General features: G+C 40.0%; 3 protein-coding genes and 2 long non-coding RNA genes across 14 annotated transcripts in view; 2 read left to right on the forward strand and 3 right to left on the reverse strand.

Moving 5' to 3' along the window:
• Positions 1 to 68: 68 nt before the first annotated feature.
• Positions 69 to 1,571, forward strand: LOC135948148 (uncharacterized). The gene is made up of 6 exons (XM_065497260.1): positions 69 to 332; positions 408 to 592; positions 714 to 971; positions 1,029 to 1,192; positions 1,253 to 1,388; positions 1,449 to 1,571. Exons 1-6 carry the CDS (start codon positions 257 to 259, stop codon positions 1,533 to 1,535), a joined length of 906 nt encoding a protein of 301 aa, XP_065353332.1. The 5' UTR covers positions 69 to 256; the 3' UTR covers positions 1,536 to 1,571.
• Cse1 (chromosome segregation 1) lies at positions 1,561 to 7,350 on the reverse strand. The gene is made up of 17 exons (XM_065497257.1): positions 7,258 to 7,350; positions 6,672 to 6,762; positions 6,323 to 6,468; positions 6,079 to 6,268; positions 5,877 to 6,022; positions 5,714 to 5,821; positions 5,413 to 5,505; positions 5,191 to 5,358; positions 4,656 to 5,139; positions 4,407 to 4,605; positions 4,249 to 4,352; positions 3,337 to 3,585; positions 3,074 to 3,276; positions 2,922 to 3,019; positions 2,552 to 2,866; positions 1,833 to 1,993; positions 1,561 to 1,769 (listed from the first exon to the last, which is right to left on the reverse strand). The coding sequence occupies exons 2-17, from the start codon at positions 6,754 to 6,756 to the stop codon at positions 1,612 to 1,614; spliced, it is 2,907 nt and encodes a 968-aa protein (XP_065353329.1). The 5' UTR covers positions 6,757 to 6,762; positions 7,258 to 7,350; the 3' UTR covers positions 1,561 to 1,611.
• Positions 7,351 to 7,896: 546 nt separating this feature from the next.
• LOC135948149 (uncharacterized) overlaps positions 7,897 to 22,079 on the forward strand; it is a 33,887-nt gene continuing 19,704 nt past the window's right edge. For 9 of the 10 annotated variants that reach the window (XR_010575775.1, XR_010575770.1, XR_010575769.1 and 6 more), the window contains exon 1: positions 7,898 to 8,053. This is a non-coding gene — a long non-coding RNA (uncharacterized LOC135948149). Of the gene's footprint in view, positions 8,054 to 22,079 lie in introns of all 10 variants that reach the window. The other variant, XR_010575774.1, reaches the window with a different exon arrangement.
• On the reverse strand, positions 17,571 to 18,646 carry LOC135948150 (uncharacterized). Its single transcript, XR_010575779.1, has 3 exons — positions 18,509 to 18,646; positions 18,319 to 18,441; positions 17,571 to 18,256 (listed from the first exon to the last, which is right to left on the reverse strand). It is a non-coding gene; the product is annotated as an uncharacterized LOC135948150 (long non-coding RNA).
• On the reverse strand, positions 19,175 to 21,669 carry LOC135934680 (uncharacterized). Its single transcript, XM_065476599.1, has 8 exons — positions 21,640 to 21,669; positions 21,497 to 21,575; positions 20,979 to 21,311; positions 20,457 to 20,768; positions 20,351 to 20,413; positions 19,820 to 20,294; positions 19,330 to 19,513; positions 19,175 to 19,269 (listed from the first exon to the last, which is right to left on the reverse strand). The coding sequence occupies exons 1-6, from the start codon at positions 21,667 to 21,669 to the stop codon at positions 20,002 to 20,004; spliced, it is 1,110 nt and encodes a 369-aa protein (XP_065332671.1). The 3' UTR covers positions 19,175 to 19,269; positions 19,330 to 19,513; positions 19,820 to 20,001.

The following is a 22,079-nucleotide window of genomic DNA, read 5'->3' on the forward strand; positions in this document are numbered from 1 at the left end:
CACGCATCAACGTCATTTCAGTTTGGTTGGCAACAGTGTATTTACGTTTCAAAGCCAGACGCAGTCAACGCAATGCAACCAACCATTTAGCTATTTGCCAGCGTCAAAACACAAGCGTCATTTTCCCCTTTCATCCTCTTATGGATTTTACTGCTTGTATTAGTGTGTTGGTAACTTTTTGGGCAACCAAAACAAACCTTCCAAAACACTAAGACTTCACCCGAATTTATTTAAAACATAAAGCATTTTTGTGACAATGAGTGAAGGTAAAAGAGAGAAAAACTACTTCCAGCACTATCGCAAGAAATGGGAAAAAATTCCCCAGCTCAGGGGTATGTTAGTCAAGTCTCTATTCCACTCCAATTTAAATTATGGGAAATCGTGAACTTCACTGCGTTTTTTTGCAGGTTGGCTGAGTGAGGCGCCGTCCACAAATCCAGAACACGCAAAGGCGTTTTGCAAGTACTGTCAAAAGAAACTTGTTCCGCATGTGACAGGTCTCCTGAAACATGCGTCCTGCAGGAATCACTTGAAAGCTGCCAAAGATTACGTGGATAAGATAAATGCAGCAGTTAGAAGAGCGCAGGAAAAAGTAAAATTCGTAAAATTTAAATTTTTCTATCTTAAAGTTTTGTATCAAATTACTTTTAGCCTATTATTTACAAATTAAAAAAAATATAGTGACAAAGTGTGACAGTTTAGTTTAATTGCAGGCTCTTAGCACTTCAGTGTCCGTGACAAACAATGAAGATGGCAAGACGACAGAAGTTCAAAATGAACCTTCTCAAACAGAAGATTCTACTATGGGAGAGATTCTCACTGTACCCCCGGAATCTAAAGAAGTAGAGGCGAATGATAACGTGGATGGATCAACGGCACAAGAAGATACGACAGAAAAGTCTGCGGAGCCTAATCAACTGCTAGTTGAAAATCTGGGTGACGACATGGAAACTGACATGGAAACAGTCACCGTATAAATGACTTGCTCAGTGTTAAAAAATTAATTTTAACAAGCTTTTCTTTTAAAGGTAATAATGGACCCTATTTCTCATACAAAAAAACTCAAAGTGGTCACCAACCCCGGTCCTTTGTCAACACATGTCCTGGACACAATCCGAGGAAGCCCTGCCATTGGCCTGGTTGTCACTCTTTACAGACTCAAGGACAGTCGATGGACATTAATCAGTGAGAGGTTGTATCTGTGATTGGAAATCTGAAGCTAGTACTCAAGTATATATTTTGAATAAAATAGTGTCACCGATGCTGATGGGCGCTGCAATGATCTCTTGACCATAGAAACAGTGACAGCAGGGCGTTATAAACTTCAATATGCGCTCAGCCAGTACTACACCATTCGAAACCAAGATTGCTTTTATCCTGTGGTTGAGGTGAAATTTCCATTCATACTTTATAAAATAGCGTTTGAGATTTTTCTCATAATGTTACAGCTGACCATCGATTTGGCGGATCCAAATCAGAAGTACACTGTTCCTCTTTTAATTAGTCCTTTTAGCTACTCTACTTATAAGGCATGATTTTGTAATAAAATTCTGAATTACGTAAGCTTATAATGGATGATTTAATAACAAAAGTCTCCAGTCCCTTGACACATCAACACAAGGATAAATTTGCTGACTGAAGATAGCGGTTAAGAACCATTTGGGCATCAGCCTGCAATCCCTGAGAGATGATTGGGCCAAACCTGCCAGGGTGGGCTGCTGTCAGCTTGTAGAGACAAGTGGCCAAATGCAACTGGGGGTTGTCAATGTCTGAAATAAAATGAGGCACTCAGCGTGGTGTGCTGTTCATATTATCAGGTGGTCAACGCTAACCTGCAATATTTGATTGGACCCGGTCACCAGCGAAAGCGAGTCTGGAATAGGCTGCCTGGTATCCCGGAGTGTCCTCAACGTCAATATAGTGGTCATCAGGGAGCAGACTTTCATCTTCAGGTAGTTCAAATAATTTCAGCAATGCCTCTAGGGTAGGAGCCCTGTGAAGCAAATGAGAATCTACATTGCTGGAAGAGAAGGAGTGGCTTTTTGCTTTGGTAGGAAACCTTTAGAAAGGAAACTTATTAGTTGTAGGTGAAAATATTGAATTTAAGCACTTAATAGAATACTATCAGCATCAGCCATTCTTAAATAAATCAAAGTCAGTCTGATCATCATAACATAAGGCAAATCAATCAAATTTTTACTAAGCAATTTCCAGAAAAGTCTCTTGAATTTAAGTATTTTGGCGCTGAAATCACTATAAAAATGCTTCTTCAGCGCCAATGATCGTGAATATGTAGCTTCATATTGGTTTTATGTTCTGTGAAGTGTATAAAATAGCAAGACAAATTTCATAATTAGAAAGAGAAAATTAAACCAGATTTCAGACTGTACAATTACTCTTCATTCAAGTTAAAAAAAATTAAAACAAAATTGATTTAATTCTGAATTTAAGATTATAAGATAAGTCCCTCAAAAAATATTAATGTCTAAAATTTTCAACGCTAATTAATTAAAAAAAGAACAGCTCTGTCAATTATTTCTTCCCTACTCACCAGAATTGAGAATAAGATCCCTCAATGAGTGGTGGACAGTTGCACAAGAGGGCAATAACGCCACTTGCAGCAATTTTCCTCTCCATCGTTCCCGAAACCTTCTGCAAGTCTGGGATGATGATCCTTTCCAACACCATGCCAAACATCTGGTGCTGCAGACTATCGACGAGTTCCACCGTCTTAGCAGTACCATATTTGATGGAGAAGAGGCACAAAAATACAATCAGGTTTTTGATGAACTTTGTAGTCTTTGACGAGGACAAGCGTTGGAAAAGAATTATGAATATCTGCTTGATGTACTTCTCCAGCGCAGATCTAAAAATTAGAATGGAATTTTTAGCTATAATAAAAAATTAGCCAGTCAACATACTGAGGGAAATGCTCAAAAATGGTTTGCACCAGGTAAAAACCTTCGTGGTCATTTGCTTTGGACGCAATCAACTTCTGGAAAATTCCTAGAAGTGGGGGCTGTGAAGCATACAGGAGTTAATATGTGAATTCAACGTGAACATCTGTCATTACCAATTGATCTAAGGAAATTTGAGCTGCTCCCCTGCTAACGAACGCTTGGAGAAGCCGAATCAGAGGTCCAATATTTCCAGGACGCTCATACAACACTGGCATCATCAGACAGGGGAAGAGTGCCATGTATGAGTCAGGAATAGTGCCAGATGGGCGCAATTCCAGCAGAAGGGAAAGCAGCTGGAACACGTACGGGACAAATTCTGCAAAAGGGGAGTGAATGATTATGATTCTATTAAATTTGTCAGCAAGAAATACTTTACCTTGAACATCTGCTTGTAAGATTTCTTGGAAGATAGGGAACAGAACGTCCTCAAAACTCGGAACGGCCCCTGGATTGGATTTGCAGACAATCCTGATTGCCAGGCTTAGAGTTTCAAAGAGATAGTGGTTAAAGTGGGGTTTGCTTGGATTGCGCGCTGTAATTCTCAGCCTTTCAGTCAATTTTGTCAAGATTTCAGGTAAGAAAGGCATGACATTTCCCTGAAGTGTTGAAATGCTTCTCATCAAAGCTGGAAATTTAGAAATAATGAGTCCACATCCACACAGCTGCAAAAATTTCAGTGTACAAGGCAACCCCGCATGCTTCCCAAAATTTACAGTAGTATTAATTTTTTAATACAATTGGTAATATGTTACCAATTGTGGGGAAATTTGGCATGCAAACTCTTCTTGCGGTTATTTTAAAAAATTTGCCCCACTTCATGAAATCATCAATGGGCTGTTTGGAATGCCAAAAGGGACTCAGCAAATTATTTGTCTCATCATAGGAAATAGCAAAAATTGATTTTTTTTTAATATGTCCAGTCTATCTTTGTTGGTGCCGCGGACAAAAGTCCGTCGACACTTCTAAATCCCTCCACATTGCCCAGCAGAGTCACGTGACCGCAGTGACGTCACTGTATCCCTATAATATGCAGCAGGGCACATCCCTAATAGCTAACTTCAAACCGATCAGATAAAAACACCAGTAAAACACCGCGCTTAAAACCTGGTTTAAAAAGTGTGCGGCGGTCATTTTCCGCGGCATGAGCTAATATAGCAAATCAAGATTGGTGTTTCATGTTAACATCACAAAAGGGAAAACGATTGGTAAAAAAATTGATATTTGAGATTTGAAAGTAAAGTTTTTCCTTTTAAAAATTTAATTTCGATTGGGAAATTTAATTTCTCACCTTTCATAGCGTACTCATTCTCTTCAGCACCAGCGATGCTGGTCAAAGCAAAGAGGTTTTTGAACAGTTGCCCAGCAACAGGTGCAAGCATATCAGAGGTGACCCTGCAGAGAAAATCATAAATGTCCACAAAACTGCCATTTAAATAAATAATTTACAGAGGTCCGTTATTCTGTCCACGGAGGAGAAGGATTTTCTCAGTTGTGATCGCAGCATAGTTGTGCACAACAGGAGAAGAAGATCCAAGCAAATTGATCAGCCTCGGAACTACTCCCAGCATGATCTGCCCTGGCAGCTGAGACCTGAAGACCATGAGGTACTTGACGCAGTCTGCTTTGATGACTGGTATCTTGTTCACTGTATTGAGGATAATGAGAAAAAGATCTAAGGTTCCAACAATTTTTTACCGTCAGCATTGTCAATCTCAGGTATTATATACTTTGATGCAAAATCAGTCAGGTTGACCAGCTCGTTGATTTGCGTGATCCCTGACCTCTGCGTCTGGCCCTTGGCAGCGAGAGATGTGACCATGTAAATGGCAGAGTCCTTGCACTTCCAGTTGGTGGCAGGGTTCTGCTCATACTTGGCCAGCATGGCCATGACGTAGGCAGAGAAAATTTCCGTCATTTTGGCTTCAAAGTGATGAGAGAGCGCTCGCACCAAGTCACAAGCAGCTCTTCTCCTGGTGTCCACGTCAGAGCCTTCAATATCCCTCCTGATGTACTCTTCGGGGTTGTCCTCAAACAGTTCCTCGTCTGATGTTCTAAATTCCATGTTTGGAATGACGACTTTCTCGCAAATGCTGGTGAGAGCATTTGTGTCTTCAAAGAGTTTGCTGTAAGTGGGACGATCAGCCACCGATGCGAGGAATTGCAGGGCGTTGCTCACGAGCTACAACACATCAGTTCTGAGAACTGGTTTTGTATAAGCTTTAACGCTTACCAAATCATATTTTGGTTGAGGGCCTAAGGATATGAGCAACCCCCAAATATCTGTGACAAATCCAGGTAGGTAGGCGCCAAACTCTTCATCATATTTTCGAGCATACATGGCAATATTATCGCATATTTGAGATTTCAATTCCTGCATGATCCCAACCTCTTCATCGCCCTACAAAAGGATCAGAATAATATTCAGGACGGATGATATTTAAATCAATCATACATCAGTTTCAAGGCTTGGCTCCTGCACAACCAGCAAAGTATGAAAATGACCCATCCACAGAGCAATGTTGTCTTCAAAGTACTCAGGTAAGTCCTGAAACACGAATTGCAACTCCATATAAATAGGGAAAATAGCAACGTCAAAAAAGGTCTTCAAAAAAGAAAATTCACAGCAATAGTAGAGATTAAGATCCAATATTAGGTCAGACTCCATGATATTACCTGTTATAATTAAGGCGCTTAAAATTAGAGTAAAATAGTTAATCTTATATTAATTATAATTTAACCAGTTAATATCCTACCTGAGAGTTAAGAGAGCAGAAAACTTTGCACATTATGGTCAAAGAGCTGTAGAGTGTTCTCATTGCAACGAGATTGTCTTTGTGCGCAGCAGTTAGTCCAACAGTTTTCTGCAAAAATTCTTTAATATAAGAAAAGCAAACATCGCATCTCATGAAATTGTACATTGAACAAGTCTGTCAGTGTTGGCGCAAATCCATCCAGCACCATCTTGATTTCCATCCAGAGTTCTTGTGATTTAAACTCGTATCTGTATCGTTTGAAAAGTGAATGGGCAGTGTGCATGACTCCATTTATAATATTGAAGTCGCCTGAAATTCAGATTTCGATTTATTGAATAAGAACCTTCTTCAAGAGTCATGCTTACCAGTCTCGCACTTAGTAGTGAGTTTGCTCAGGAGGTCAGTCCATTTATTGGGGAAATCAAATTTGCCAATGATGGAAATTGCGTCGCTTAGCTGCTTTTGTATGTTGAGGGGAGATCCAAGCATCAAGTCAACAATGAAAGCCTTCACGCTGGCGCGGTCATCCTCGTGAATCTTGTTTTGGTCATCAACCTTACAAATCACGTGTATAATGATTAGGAATGCACAACTTTGAACGCGACTCACGATCTCCCAATTGCGCTTTATGAAGTTTTTGAAGACAATTGCTCCGGATGTTCTTATACTTAAATCCAAGTCCTGCTTGTTGACCAAGTGAAGAAGGAGAAGGGGGTAATTTTTATTTCCTTCTATCGACTCCAAAAACTTTTCAGCTGTAACATCAAATTCACACAATTTATATAAAGTAAATTGGACAGCTATTGATGAAGAGATCAAATCTAATGCACTCAAAATTATTTATTATAATTATTATAATATTAAGCACCATGCCCTTGCGCCTGGAATCTTATCAGGAAATCCGTTCCAAAAGCTAATTTTTAAGTCATATCTATGGAATAACCTCTTCTCCTCTTACCTGGTCTCCTCACTGCAGCATCAGGCGACAGTGTTTGCATCAGGTATCCAGACAATGTCTGCAAGTTGCTATCGTTTAACTCCATTTCACTCTGCAAATGTGAAAATTTAGAGAGATTCAATTCATGTGGAAAAGCCACAGTTTTCGCCGCCGAGTTACAGTTTTTGCCACCCCTACTTTAACATGGGATTCTCATAAGAACTGGCGAGATGTGTAACGCGGCAGAAACTGTAACTTTACCATATAGATATGATATGTACATATATTATGTATTTGACATTGAGAAGTTGAAGTGCGTGAATATTGTATGTGTACATATATTACGGATAATTAAGAAAAAAAAATGCCATGTACATATGTATGCATGCATTAAATTTTAAGTTCAACTACATAATACATAATATATCATAACGGATTAAGGTATGTTCTCTACAATGGTTTCAAGTATCGACTCTCCTCTAATATATCATAAATAAACACTACATATAATATATTGTATAATATGTAACAAGTTTTGTTCTACAATAAATATATGTACATATTGATAGGAATTTCGCTACGCAGTAACTTTTCGCAGTCCCCATACCTTATTGATGCCTGTCACAGTTTGAGAAATATTACATATGCGAAAATAATCACAAACAATGAAAGTTTAGCACATTTTCTATTTCTTTAGCGTGCTTGCACAGAAGTACATACTCTTATTGTTAGCCGGTAACAGCAACAAGCAACGAGCAACGACCAAAAACAAATCAGAATCAGACCGAACCCAAAGCAACCCAGAGCACACAAATGCAAAGCTCCTTGGTCCTTGGATTAAATTCATTTATATTGGCAGTCCTGGCTCCTGGCAGTGGAGAGACATGAGTGTCAACACACTGAAGAAAAGTAGAGATGATATACATTTGTACTGATACTCTCCTTACGCTCGCTTTATCCACCTGCGAGAAGATAAATTTCTTGAATTGGTGACGCATGTTATATTTATTTGGCATTAACTGAATAACCCCTATCCCTTTAAATGAGTCGAACCACCCCCGATCTTCGTTAAAAAATTTAGGTTGGCAGCATTGCTTAAAAACCGGCTGTCTTCGTGCGGCTAACTTCATACTCATGATCAATCGTGCTGCTTGGACACGAGGCCCGATTAGATGGATTTGATATTTCCCGCCACTCGCCGTTAAGTTGGTTGTTACCCAGACACGTGGGGCAAGCCAACTCCAAACGCTTTCAGGCCTTTCAGTTGCTCGAGTTTGCTGCATCCACCAGCTCTTCGCACTACAAGATGTCGAGAAGAATATCAGAATCGGTTCCCGTTTCTAGCGCCTTCTATATATTAAGAATTGATTGGTGTTTATGATGACAATAGCCTCAATTTTACGGTAAGTATCTATACATGCATATTAATTTGCATGGATGATATACCATATTATGTATCATGTTTAGGGAATTGTGTTGTATCATACTATGGAAAAGCTACAGTTCTCGCCGACTTTGCCGTTTACACGCATCTAATCTATCGTCCCTATACATTGAAAGGCGAAAACTGTAACTCGGCGAGAACCATATCATACATATTTGTTACTTGTATGTGCGTAACCTAGTAATCGGGTCTGTATTTATATTAATGGAATTGAACATGGCTTCCCTCTGAATTTATGTAATGGACGTAAGTTTAGTCATCATGCATCTACTGAAAATGTTTCGTTTGACAACTAACTATTGCATGGTTTGCCTTAAGATTATTATCTTTTTATTTGCCTCATTCCACACATTCCTTGACTGATGGCAAAATAATAATTTCAATAGTGAGATGACTTCGGGAAGGGAAATTTCAAATACACAGACGATCCGTGTATTTATCAAAATTTTGTGCATCTTTGTTATTTGCACAGACGATCTGTGTAACAGGAATGCGTGTATTTGTTAGTTGCACAGACGATCTGTGTACTTGAATTGCGTGACTGCGTGTATTTGGTATTTGCACAGACCGCAGAGACGCTTAAGGGATTTGATACGGTGACGTCATAACATTATCCATGAAACGAGGAGCGTTCAGCTTCCTTTCGGCGGTGAATTTTTACAAAATGGCGGACGAACGGAAACGGCGCAGTGACGCTTGTCGCTTTTCCAGGTCATAATCAGCCTTTGAAGGGTGGCAATCGCGCCTAAAGCGACCTAAATAAGTCGTCATGAGCGTCGGGTAGGATGGACACAAGATAGGTACGAAACTTTTTTCTTTATTTGAATAATGACGAAAATTGTTGCTAATATTTAACCATGTCATTCGCAGATCCCAAATATTATAATAATTCGCTGCAATAATATGCGTGATGAGCACGGGCAGGCGCCACTTCGCAGATTCCTCCGGAGCTGAGTGACGCCGAGCTGGATGGGCAGTCGCCGCCTTAGAGATTCTTCAGAGCTGAGAGCTGAGCGACGCCAAGCTCGATGGCCGCTGTGGCTGATGGGCCGGCGCCGCCATGAATATTCTCCGGAGCAGCGCGACGGCGTAGCTGATGGGCAGGCGCCGCCATACAGATTCCTAACTGCAGAGCGACGCCGTTCTTGATAGGCAGGCGCCGCTATGAATATTCTCAGGAGCAGAGTGACTCTGAGCTGGATGGGCAGGCGCCGCCAAAAAGATTCTTAGGAGTGGAGTGACGCCGAGATCGATGGCCATGCGCCGCTGTGGCTGATGGGCCGGCGCCGCCATGAATATTCTCCGAAGCAGCGCGACGGCGTAGCTGATGGGCAGGCACCGCCATACAGATTCCTGACTGCAGAGCGACGCCGTTCTCGATAGGCAGGCGCCGCTATGAATATTCTCTGGAGCAGAGTGACGCCGAGCTGGATGGGCAGGCGCTGCTAAAAAGATTCTTAGGAGTGGAGTGACGCCGAGCTGGATGGCCATGCGCCGCTGTGGCCGATGGGCCCGCGCCGCCATGAATATTCTCCGGAACAGCGCGACGGCGCTGCTGATGGGCAGGCACCGCCATACAGATTCCTGGCTGCAGAGCGACGCCGTTCTCGATAGGCAGGCGCCGCTATGAATATTCTCTGGAGCAGAGTGACGCCGAGCTGGATGGGCAGGCGCTGCTAAAAAGATTCTTAGGAGTGGAGTGACGCCGAGCTCCATGGCCATGCGCCGCTGTGGCTGATGAGCCGGCGCCGCCATGAATATTCTCCGGAGCAGCGCGACGGCGTAGCTGATGGACAGGCACCGCCATACAGATTCCTGGCTGCAGAGCGACGCCGTTCTTGATAGGCAGGCGTCGCAATAAAGATTCTTTGTAGTAGAGTGACGCCGAGCTGGATGGTCAGGCGCCGCTGTGGCTGATGGGCCGGCGCCGCCATGAATATTCTCCGGAGCAGCGCGACGGCGTAGCTGATGGGCAGGCGCCGCCTCAAAGATTCTTTGTAGTAGAGTGATGTTGAGCGGGATGGGCAGGCGCCGCCATAAAGATTCTTTGGACGCCGAGCTGGATGGTCAGGCGCCGCTGTGGCTGATGGGCCGGCGCCGCCATGAATATTCTCCGGAGCAGCGCGACGGCGCTGCTGATGGACAGGCACCGCCATACAGATTCCTGGCTGCAGAGCGACGCCGTTCTTGATAGGCAGGCGCCGCTATGAATATTCTCTGGAGCAGAGTGACGCCGAGCTGGATGGTCAGGCGCCGCTGCGGCTGATGGGCAGGCGCCGTCATGAATATTCTTTGGAGCGGAGTGACGCCGAGCCGGGTGGGCAAGCGCCGCCATACAGATTCTTGGCTGCAGAGCTATACCGTGATCGATGGGCTTGCGCCGAAATGCAGAGGGACCCCAGTTTGCATCTTATAACCAACGTGTTTTTGTATTGAAGTACTTGTTTTCGTAAAGAAATAATAAAAATTTGACATATTTTTCATCTACACAAGGTTTGTTTTATTTGGTAGCCACTTGCCATTTTGTGTCAATTCACCAGTTGCATAAACCCTAAGTGTTCGAAGCCGCCAACAGATGGCGCCAGCGTAGACTTTCGATTTGAATGTACTTCCGCTGCGATTTCAGACTCATTCTAGCTACCGTGCATTCTTCAATTAATTTGCTTTTTTTTGACGTGCTGAAAACCAAAATCGGTTCAGCCAATCGCCGTAGAATCGTGAAAAACTATTTTTTGAAATTAAATATTTATCGACATTTCTACGGCGAATGGCTGAACCGATTTTGGTTTTCAGCACGTCAAAATTAAGCAAATTAATTGAAAAAAGCAAAATAGCTAGATTGAGTCTGAAATCGCAGCGGAAATGCCTTAAAACCGCTAAAAACAAAATTTTAAAAAAGTGGTTGCGCCATCTGTTGGCGGCTTCAATAACTAAGGGTTTATGTAGTGCGTTCGCCGGAACGGGAATGTCTCAGGACTCCCGGAATCTCCCGGGAATTCCCGGCGCCAGGACCCAAATTTTTAGGCGGGAGCCACGGTCGGGACAGGCGGGAAAGTTTTGCCGGGAGCGGGAATTCCCGGTAACCTAGTCAAAATTCATATTCACAACTCGCTTTTAATTTTCCTAGAATGATTAAAAAAATTGTTAGGAATGTTTTGTATATTAGATATTTTGCACGGTTTGATAACTTAATGAACTGTCCTAATTTCAATTTGCGGAGTTCAAGCTGTAATATTTCTTTTTTGTCATTCACTTCAACTAAAAATGTTACAGAATACAGAATTTTCTTTCATTGATGATTCACGCCACTTAAAGGCCCACTTTGACGAAAATTTTGAGCACACGAATCGATTCCTGAGGGTCGAATTAGGTAACTTTGATATTTTTACCGATTAAAAAGTTCAGCGTGACGTGCGTAGCACTCGCGGAACCTTTTTTGCCGCCAAATAATATGAACCTTTTTTGCGCGAACTACGCATGCGTCAGACCTGGTGGGGCGGCCGGCCAGCCGACGCAAATGGAGAGGGGGAAATAAATGTGCTTTCCATCTTGTCAGCAGGCGAGCGGCGAGAGAAAATAATGTGCGTCTGCCGGCCGGCCGCCCCACCAGATCTGACGCATGCGTAGTTCGCGCAAAATAGGTTCATATTATTTGGCGGCAAAAAAGGTTCCGCGAGTGCTACGCACGTCACGCTGAACTTTTTGGTCGGTAAAAATATCAAATTTACCTAATTCGACCCTCAGGAATCGGTTCGTGTGCTCAAAATTTTCGTCAAAGTGGGCCTTTAAAATAATCGGGAGAAAAGTTCTTGATCTAAATCAAATGCAGTTTTTTAGGTTTTGCATCTACAGAAAATTGAATTTTATTTAAAACTTGGTATTTAACGTTGACCAGTAAAAATTTCCTCCGTGGATTTTTTATCAAAGAAAAGTATAATTTATAACTTCAACACGAAAAATAAAAGATCATAGTAAGTTTGTATTTGTAAATATGAGAGCTAAGAATTAAAAATTTTCAACGCACATTGCTGGTGTCTACTTTCCATTTTAAATTTTTTGGCGGGAAATCGGGAGCGGGAAGGATCGGGAAATAAGAGTCGGGAGCGGGAATTCCCGGGAAAAATATTTGGTAAGGGCACCAGGAAATTCCGGTAACAGGAAACATTTTTTCGGGACCGGGACTCCCAGGGAGAAAAATTTGCTCCCGAAGAACGCACTAGATGCAACTGGTCAATTCACTTAAAATAAAAACAATAACAATTAGTCAATTTGGCTTCTTAAAAGGAAAATCGACTATTCAAGCAGTTAATACTTTAATCAAAGCTATTGAATTAACAGTGTATACAAACAGAAAGCCCCTTTATGGTCTATTTCTTGATATGAAAAAAGCTTTTGATTCTATTGATCGTAAATTCATTTACCGCAAAATTATCGATAGTAAGAAGTTAACAATTCATGAATTAAATTTAATGGCTGTTATTTTAGATATAAATTTTTTACAAATCAATGACGGGATCAGAACTTCTAAGAAAATTACTCAGAGTAACGGTGTTAAACAAGGAGGCAGTCTATCCCCTTTTTTGTTCATTTTTGCCATCAGCGACTTTAACGATCTGCTAGTAGACTATCCTGATGTTAAGGCAATAATGTACGCAGACGATATTGTTTTGTATAGTGAAAATTTGCTCGTTTTCCAAGATCTCATTAGCGATATTAAAACCTATTTAGGCAAAATGTCTCTATATTTAAATTGGGATAAATGTCGAATTATAAAATTTAGAAATAAAGGTCTTGGTAGATATAGTAAAATTGAAAAAGCATGGGAATCTGAAAATAACTTAAAATTTTCCCCTTCAGTCAACTATCTAGACGTAACTTTTCAAGCATCTGGCACTTGTTTCAGTCAACATATTGATCGAAGGGTTAAGGCCTCTATTTTCGCAACATTTAAAATAAAAAATCTGTGTAAGTCCTCTATTGATACGGCTACAAAGTTATTTAATTTAGCAATCTCGCCTGTTGCATCCTACGGTATTGAAGCTATTTGGTCACATTTAAATTTAAATGATTTCAATAAATTAGAAAGTGCTAAATCTAGATTTTTTAGAAAGGCGTTAGGAGTTGATAAACGAATGCGTTCTAGATTGGTTTATGAACTTGTACAGACCGACCTATTTGTAAATGAGCTAAAATCAAAATTCTCTCTCACTTGTTCCGAAGCTTTTGTCAAGTTTGTAAGTAATATGAATATCAAAAAGCAAAATATTGATCCAAAATTCTATTATACTCCTGCAATGTTAAATACTGATTGGAAGAAAACGAATTGTAAGGATCGTTCCATGCTAACCAGATATTCTTTTCGTGGATATCATTTTCTTATTTGCACAAATTCTTGTTTTCACCTGGATGTTACCGACAAATGTAAATGTAGTTATTGCAATGCTGATCTGTATGGTATGTACCATATTCTTGACTGTCCTCTGAAACCTTTGACTTTAACCAAAGCTGCCTCATATAAATGCTGGAAATAGTCGTACGCCGTTGACGTTGAATAAATATTCTATTCTATAACAATTAGTCACATGAATCCAGATATATTTACAGCCATCGTAATGGAAAGAGCTTTATTATCTTCAGATCAACCAGAGCACTCACAAAAATGTTCATATTTTATTTTTAAAACTTCGGAAGCTATAACTTTTCGAATTTGATTTTTATTTAAAAAATAATGAAATAAATATATTAAATCAAGAGTCCTTTTTTAAAATTGCATTGCGAAACAGTTTATGTGGAAGTATTTGAAGCAGCCCTTGATCAGGTCAATGACAACGAAACTCTGCTCTGGCCGCACGTAGAAAAATGACACCTTTTCCGGCACCCCTGAAACGGGTAAACAATAACAACGTAGGTACCATGCACGCGTATACAATTTAAAAATCCATTGCAAAATCGAACAACCGATAAAAATGAGAGTAAAACATAACATGGAGTTTGATACAGCGGCTGCACATCTTAATCGAGAGTTTATAAACTGTTGTCTGGATTCCTTCGTCGGAGGTCCAGACTATTTCTCGCTATAATTTAAGGCTTGAATTAGGGAGGAACAATTAAAAGAGTGTTCACCCTTTTCTCAGCATCATTGTTAACTAACTTTTATTTACGGCAGGGCTGCCAACTAGTGGCGTGCCAACATAACATTTTATTAGACTTATATTAACTCTCGAGCTTGGGTTTCAAAGTAATTTTTGAGAGGCGATGCAACAACAAAAACGGATGATATTGGCAAATTGCATCAGCCATTCATTGTTTAAATGTTGATACAAACAGGAAATAATTTGGGAAAAATACTTTTCCGACCAACATCAAACGTAATATTTCAACTTTGGGTAGGATACAAATACACATAGTGCAATAACAGTGATTTTTCCCATATGATTGAGTAGGGTAAAGTGAGCGGAAACGCGAGTCTACTTCGACACTTCTACCAATATTTTGAACAAACTGTATAGATATTTAAAGTTATGGAAGAGTCGCGATTTTCGCTATCGTTACACATCTCGGTTTGATGGGGAGAGCTAATGTTTAATGCTCTGTTACCCTACCAAGAAGTGTTAATTGGTCGTAAATTATATTGTGAGTTCTCAATTTTCATTTATCAATATTTTACGGTTTGTGTTCGTTGGCACAAAACCAACACAGGCCCCTTCAGCCTAAAGCCGAGCTATGCGAATTTTCCGCGCTTAAATCCAAGATAATAAAATGTTCTTGCCTTGTACAGCATCCATCAACTGTTAAAAGATCCGTTGGAGAACTCAATCAATCGCCAAACACCGAAAACACGGCCGATGGTCCATTCTTTCGGCGTCACAACCGTCATGTTTGGGTTGGGTGTTTGTTTGAAAATACAGCCAGCCTCGCTGGCAGCGGCAGCTGGCGAGCTGGCTAAGTGGCGCGACGCGCGCGCCACGGCGCGGCCAGCGAGTGTAACATAGAAAACGCGTGACCATGCTGCATGAGCACGTAAGTGCGCAAACGAATTAATTATATGAAATAACGCGCAACCTCCGTGTACTCTTACGGATTGGCGCCTGTCGCCTGTCCGAAGGGTATATTGGGACGTCCGGTGATTACGGATGTCTTTGTAGTTACTAGGATTAGAAGGATTTTCTTGTGGAGATACACAGCCGTTGTGTGATATCTAACTCCATCTTTATTTTAACTAGTTGTACCATCAATGATCACTAGGTGACATGACAGTCTCTATAACATTAAATAATAATTAAATTTACCAAATTATTTATAAATACACTTTTAACGAAACCCGAACTCAAGCGAATAAACGATTGTTCCGACCATAGGTGATCGGTGGAATTCGATTCACCTCAATTGGCGGGTGGCCAATATCGTGGAAAAAAACGGAAAACTATATAAACCGTAAAATTCCGACGTGCTTGATACAATCTTGATCTGGCTTGATGTAGGTTTGATTTGAAAAAAAGGCAAAAACTGATTTAATGGGAACATGACCTGCACAAAAATGACATGAAAATAGATAAGAGAGGCAATTAAATTAATAACACTTCCGCAGAAAAATCAGTAAAACTGAACATGCTTGATGCGTCAAGGTATTATCAAGGAAGCTAATATGGGCACTCCACGCGACTTTAAAAATAAATAATGGTCAGAATGGGCAACCAAATGTAAGGTCTTCATATTCCAAATACATTTTATTCAATTATCTGTTGTTCTTGCTATGGTTGACGTCAAAGTTAAATCTTACGATGCTTGATCAGCCTTGATGGTTACTAGGGCTAAAGACCCGCGATAATTTTCCAATAATGCTTCTAAATGTAATGAGTCTCCCTGATTAAATTTTTCGTATGAAAAATTTGGTCATACGCAGATTCGCACTGATCGATTTGAATATTGTTATTACTTTGGAACTGATTTGACAATTTTAACATAATATAACATTTATCATTATTTTCCGCCTCTCTCAAAATATTTTTTTCAATTGTAATAAAATAATTCCTTTTGCGTTCATAGCACAATTTCCTATAATCTCATTAGCTCTGCGTGAACCATAAGCAAAGATTGTAATTGAGGCAAATTCTATAGTTTAGCATCGTCAATATCCTTATTTAAAGCAATTATACACTCACTCATTCTATAACAGTGTACCAGAAGGGCACTTGGGGGTCTACGGGAATATCGGTCGTCTAGGGGGGTCTCAATTGCTTGGGGGAAATAATTAGTCGCGGCACAAACAACTAATGAGAACAAAGGTAGTAAATGGCAAAGTAAACTCACAGAATTATCTTTATTAAAAACGAACTAGAATTTCATCAATTTCCCACCGAGAAAAAAGTCAACCAAAAGGTGCCCATTGGGTGCCCGCGTTCGGTCACCCGGCTACCCCCCGTGGGTACCCAGATGGGCACCCATTGGTTATACCGCATGTCCAACCCTTCGGGCACCCGCGAGTGGTCATGCCCAGAATTCGGGCACCAAATGGGCACCCATTAAATGACCTTTCATAGAATCTCCTTTTATGTACATTACAGGTATACCTGAGTTCAGGGAGCGTAATAAATGAGAGGCCGATAAAATTCGTTGACCAAAAGCTAACCATCGGGTGCCCGGCTGAGGTTACCACCAGTGGGCAGCCAATGGTTACCTTTTGGCTACCTTTTATCTAGGGCTGTCAGGTGGCAGGTCAATTGACTCTGTCCATTAAAAAGATAAATTTCAGTATAGCGCAAAATGACAGCCCGAGGTAAAAGGTAGCCAAAAGGTAATCATTTGGTGCCCGCCTGCGGTTACCTTCAGTGGGCAGCTAGATGGGCAGCACTTTTATTGGATGATATTCATACAACAATTTAAGTACAATTAAATAATTTTACAAATCTTTGACCATCCATTCCAAAACAATACAATTTCCCCGGAACATGAGTTACAAATTTGAAAGGCGGATTGTAACTCTTGATTGCGTTGCATCACTTTGAAATATTCACTGTCCAACCTAGTTTTCGATCCTGAACAAATTTTCAGTTTACAAAATATTCGCAGGTTGTAGGTCAAGGTCACCTTTCGCGACCTTTTTCGAAAATTCATAATTAAGGGATGATTAGATTTATTTTGGATTCAGGGCTGAAATGTAGCCCTTGAAATTCTGCACAAGCTCACCAAGTTTCAACAATGTGCAACAATAGTTTTGCTTTAATTTAAATAAATTAAAATCCGGCTCGATGCCGCTCGATCGAGCACGGCCTTTAGTCGGCGAGTTTGCCGATCATTCGTCGATAATATTTTTACCCATTGCATTGGATAATCCACAACAAGAGGGCCCAGTGTAGACATATTAAGGTCGAAATCGACCTTCAGGGTCTGTACCTGACGAGACCCTGAAGGTCGATTTTGACCTTACTATGTCAATCATGGGTCCTCTTGTTGTACCTAATCAAATGGAATGGGTAAAAGTATTATCAATGAATGATCGGCGAACTCGCCGACTTAAGGCCATGCTCGATCGAGCGGCCTCGAGTCGGTTTTTAATTTATTCAAATTAAAGCAAAACTATTGTTGCACATTGTTGAAACTTGGTGAGCTTGTGCAGAATTTCAAGGGCTACATTATTTCATCCCTCAACCCCGAAAAATCTAAGGGTCTCAATATTGAATTTTTGAAAAACAATTATTGAGAAAGGTAACCTTGAACTTCTGAATTTTTGGAAAATTTAAAGTTGTTCATGGTAAAAAACTAGGTTGGCTGTTAAAATTTCAAGGTGATACCCTAATGCAATTAGGTTACATTCCACCTTTCAACATAAGAACGTGAATTTATCACCGAAATTTCTGTAAAATGTTTTTTTATTGGTGTAACTATAACTGTTATTGAGCTTTAAGTTGTAGGAGAGAAATATAAATTTCTTGCTTGACAAAGATAATAAATTCTAATTTTTCATATTCTGACTTGCTTTAATATAATGTACTGCCAAATTAACTTAACTACAATACTTAGCTCACAGAGCACCAACTCTCAGCTCAGCTAAACATCAGAGTCTCCGTCAACGCTTTCTTGATTTTCTTGGATGCTTTCATCAGACGAGGACTCTCTGGTGGACCTCCTGCTTTTCTTGCTCCTTGGTTAATCTTCATCAGAGCTATTTCAATAAATATTATGTTATTATTACACAAGTTAAAATTAAGTTAGATTTCAACTTACGACAAAAAGAAGCTCCCATTTTTCTTTGTCACAGCTCTCTCTAGTTTTCTTTCTCGAAGGGGGGTTATATTACAGTCTGATTCTTGACCTTGGCTCTCAATTCCAGTCTCATCCTCAGAGATGCTTTAGCCACAGAATTAAAGTAGATACATTTATATTATGAAACAATGTGACATGTCATTTGGCTTACTTGGCAGGGCTGATAGATTGTTTCTTCCTCGAGTCAAATTTCCTTTTGTTAGGGGACAGCAGTGGCTTTGGAGAGGCATTGTATCCTGGAGTCAGCTTTCGGCTTGCACTGTGATTTGCGAGATCATAATCCAGGGACTGTTAGTAAAAAAATGAAAAAAGAAATGAAAATATACCTTTTTCATTGGCCTGCTTCGAAGGAGACATTCTCATTAGACTTAATATCCTACAAAATGAAATGTTTTGAGAGGTTTAAAATCTTTATATTTTACTGCACTAAAAACGTAATTGCAAAATTAGAATTGCATGAAAAAAATACTTTCTAACAATTTAGTTACAATTGAATGGTGTTTTATAAATATAACATCAAACATTCCTAAACACAAAAAGGGAAAACCATATAATTCTTGATTAAAAATACTTTTAAGTTATAAAAAAAACTTGCAATCTCTTTTGCTCTTAAGATTCGTATGCAGAATATTTACCTTAAGCCTTTCATTGGCGAAATCATCAAACCCCTCTTCGCAACCAGTGCTTTCTTCGTGGCCAAAGATTCCAAATCCCCAGCATCTGCAGATTTCTTTTCCCCGCGGTTTTTATTTTCTTTGCTTTAGGAGACAAAAATTTTATAATTCGCATCCGTCTGAATATCAAATTTATAACTCACTCTCGGTATCTGGAGCCAATTCTCCGAAAATGGAGTCCACAGTGACACCACTTTTTCCTTCCTTGAAATACCGATTCCAGACTCTGAGAGAACATCTGTAATAGAATGAAATTGTGTAAAAACATTTTTATTTAATGAGATCTCTGCTCACACACCATAGAGAAATTGGAAAAAATGGTCAGAACCAGCGAAAGTCTTAATCGTTGTAATGTTCGTAGTTGCAACCAGGTTAGTTGAGAAAAGCCATGGTAAAGTGCCCTTTCTCAGAATGTTTTCTGCTGCCAGAGAAGGAGTGAATTCATATTTTAATTTCCTTACACGCTTGACAAGGAAGGCTTTCTGAAATAATAAAATTTGAGTAGCAAACATAATAGAGAGAATACAAGTTGAAAGTTATTTGATTTCCATAAAAATTGATGGCAATAGTTATATTATTGTTAAGATTAAAAAAAAATCGCGACCACCCCCTTGCACCATCGCTAGAGGGTGCCGCAAGGCCCCGAGGTCGGTCGGCTCTCTAGCCCAGGCCTCTATGGCCGACTGAGCCCATGCTGGTCGACAGGCGCTCCGAGCTTTACGGCCACATGCGCGAGCATATTTTGTTTACTAGGTAATGGCTCTGGGGTGATAGACTCATACCCTCACCACAAAGTGCCGCGAGGCCTTATTGGGGTCGGTCGCCCCCGTGGCCCTCAGCGAATGGTCTGGCGTTCGGCCAATCACGCTTGCACGCATGAGTTACAGACATCCAAAGTCAGTATCCTGTCATATGATTTAAATATAGAAACACAAGAGTATCAAAAACTGAAAATATTTTGTATTTTAAATTAATTATCAAAATATATTTGATCTCTTAAACTTAACAGAGCTAATTCTAAGTAAATGTGAGGTTGAAAAATAAAGTGCACATTCATAATTACCAATTTTTTGCAGAATTTGACATCAGTCATGAGGGTGCTCAAAAAAACTTTCAGTTCTTCAACATCTTTGAGGGGGAAATCCAAATTTCCCATCTGGAAAACGCCGTTTTCCAGACCTGCTTCCAGGGCAGGAGCGGCTTGCAAGGATTGCAGTTGATTTTTAATTGTGATAATGCTAGTAACGATGTACTTTTCAAATGCTGAAAAATTCAAAGAATGGGGCAACACCGGATATGATCCCTATTTTGGTACTTACTTATTTTGTCCATAGGAAATTTGATCCCCTTCAAAGCTTGCATAATATCCTTGTCTACACGGGCTAAAATATACTTTTTAATTGCCTGCGAATTAAATTTTAGTACCTGTATTGCTCATAATTTTCGGAGAAGAACTCATGGGCATTTCATCTTCGTCAGCTTTTTCCTTGGAATCGTTTAACCCAGTTTCATACTGAAATTTTTTGGAAAAATAATCTTCCAAATCTTTGTTCAAATCTCTCTTGACTGGGGACACGTTCCTTCTCAAAACTGGTGAATTCTTGGGTGGAGTAGCTTCAATAACACCAACTGATTTTGGGCTGTCAGGGGTGAGAGTAGGGCTTGTAGGAGTTGGTGGTGTTTCTGGGATTAACTGCATGCTTCTTTGAATATTCGCTCTGCAGGAACTTGACGAGTCTAAAAATTCGAAATTCAAAATGGAAAAATATAAAAAGCATAATATTAAAGTGTGGTAATACACTTTATAATTAACCATATAACACTAATTGGGCCACACTGCAAATCAAATATCTACATAAAGTGATATTTCAAAACTCTTCAAAACATTACGTTACAATTCTGTACAGTAGTGCTAGTCATTACTTAATATAAAAATGCTAAATTTACCCTCTTTCCTCTCAGAGGTACTCAGGGGTAGCTTGCCATCTTTGTTTCTACTTGTATCATTCAGGACTTCTGGCACTCCACTTGTTTTTTCTGAAGAGTACAAAAGGCTGTCAGGCTTTTCTTTGCCGACAGAATCCGTAGTCAGAGGCTCAGGTAGAGGAACATTCTTCTTCTTCTTCTTGCTTTGAGTTGAAGGAGAGTAAATTTTCTTAGTTTTTCCATTTCTCTTGGCATCCAAGTCTGTGGTTTCACAGTCTGAGGCGGTGATCTTATCCTTCAAAATCAGCGTTTCTCGGCATTTCTTTGCAGTTTGGTAAGCCTCGTCGCCAGTTTCTAGTCAATTAAAATGATAATGTAAGAACACACGCAAGATTCTTATAATAAATTAATTAACGCACTTCCTTTCTTAATCAATTTTCCTTTTTAAGTAGGCCAGTCTAGATTAGGGCGCGAATTCTTTCTCATGATGGAGTAACACTTGGTTAAATCTTTCTGAGGTGGCCAATAAGCCTTGTCACCAGAATCCGAGACATATCTATCTGGGATGGCATAGACGGTCCTTTTAGGTTCTTCATACATAAATACAGACCATCCAGCCTAGTGAGACAAAATTAAATCAAATTTTAAAATTAATTATATCGATCCAGAGCACATTACTCACCTCGGCGGTCGCAGGAACAAGCTCAGCCATGGTCGATAGCAATCAGCACCTGGAATCAAAAAGTTAAAATTGAGCACTTGAGAGCAAAATGACAAAATTACAACAATGAAAATGAAATCCATGCAATATTATAAGAGTTATACATCAACCCGAGACCCAAAATATGAAAAAAAACTGCCCAACAAGCAAGTGTGTAAATATAGGTTTTGAGATAGAAATCATATTAGCAGTTTTGCTTTTGCAACTATTATACTATGCTAGGACTTTTATTCATTAGAATGCAATAGTGGATATACAGCAAAGGTACCTTTGATGGATAAAGGTAACCTGAAACATTTGGAAACACCACTATCGGCTGGAATGATTGTTAACGTTGATGCCAATTTACTAACTTTGAAGATGTCAAACTTGGAAGATTTCAAAGGTAAATCATACAAATT

Source organism: Cloeon dipterum, chromosome 1 (assembly GCF_949628265.1).
Source record: "Cloeon dipterum chromosome 1, ieCloDipt1.1, whole genome shotgun sequence".
Lineage (NCBI taxonomy): Eukaryota > Metazoa > Arthropoda > Insecta > Ephemeroptera > Baetidae > Cloeon > Cloeon dipterum.

What these genes read in the sequence shown, in the direction of transcription:
- LOC135948148 (XM_065497260.1), top strand. Translation starts at nt 257, where the DNA reads ATGAGTGAAGGTAAAAGAGAGAAAAACTACTTCCAGCACTATCGCAAG. An exon ending in CTGACATGGAAACAGTCACC is followed by an intron (nt 972 to 1,028) that starts GTATAAATGACT and finishes TTTCTTTTAAAG; the next exon opens with GTAATAATGGACCCTATTTC. An exon ending in GCTTTTATCCTGTGGTTGAG is followed by an intron (nt 1,389 to 1,448) that starts GTGAAATTTCCA and finishes ATAATGTTACAG; the next exon opens with CTGACCATCGATTTGGCGGA.
- Cse1 (XM_065497257.1), bottom strand. Translation starts at nt 6,756, where the DNA reads ATGGAGTTAAACGATAGCAACTTGCAGACATTGTCTGGATACCTGATG. An exon ending in TGCTGCAGTGAGGAGACCAG is followed by an intron (nt 6,469 to 6,671) that starts GTAAGAGGAGAA and finishes TTGATGTTACAG; the next exon opens with CTGAAAAGTTTTTGGAGTCG. An exon ending in ATTTTTGAGCATTTCCCTCA is followed by an intron (nt 2,867 to 2,921) that starts GTATGTTGACTG and finishes TCTAATTTTTAG; the next exon opens with ATCTGCGCTGGAGAAGTACA.
- LOC135934680 (XM_065476599.1), bottom strand. Translation starts at nt 21,669, where the DNA reads ATGGCTGAGCTTGTTCCTGCGACCGCCGAG. An exon ending in TAGATATGTCTCGGATTCTG is followed by an intron (nt 21,312 to 21,496) that starts GTGACAAGGCTT and finishes TTAATTGACTAG; the next exon opens with AAACTGGCGACGAGGCTTAC. An exon ending in TACCTCTGAGAGGAAAGAGG is followed by an intron (nt 20,769 to 20,978) that starts GTAAATTTAGCA and finishes TCGAATTTTTAG; the next exon opens with ACTCGTCAAGTTCCTGCAGA.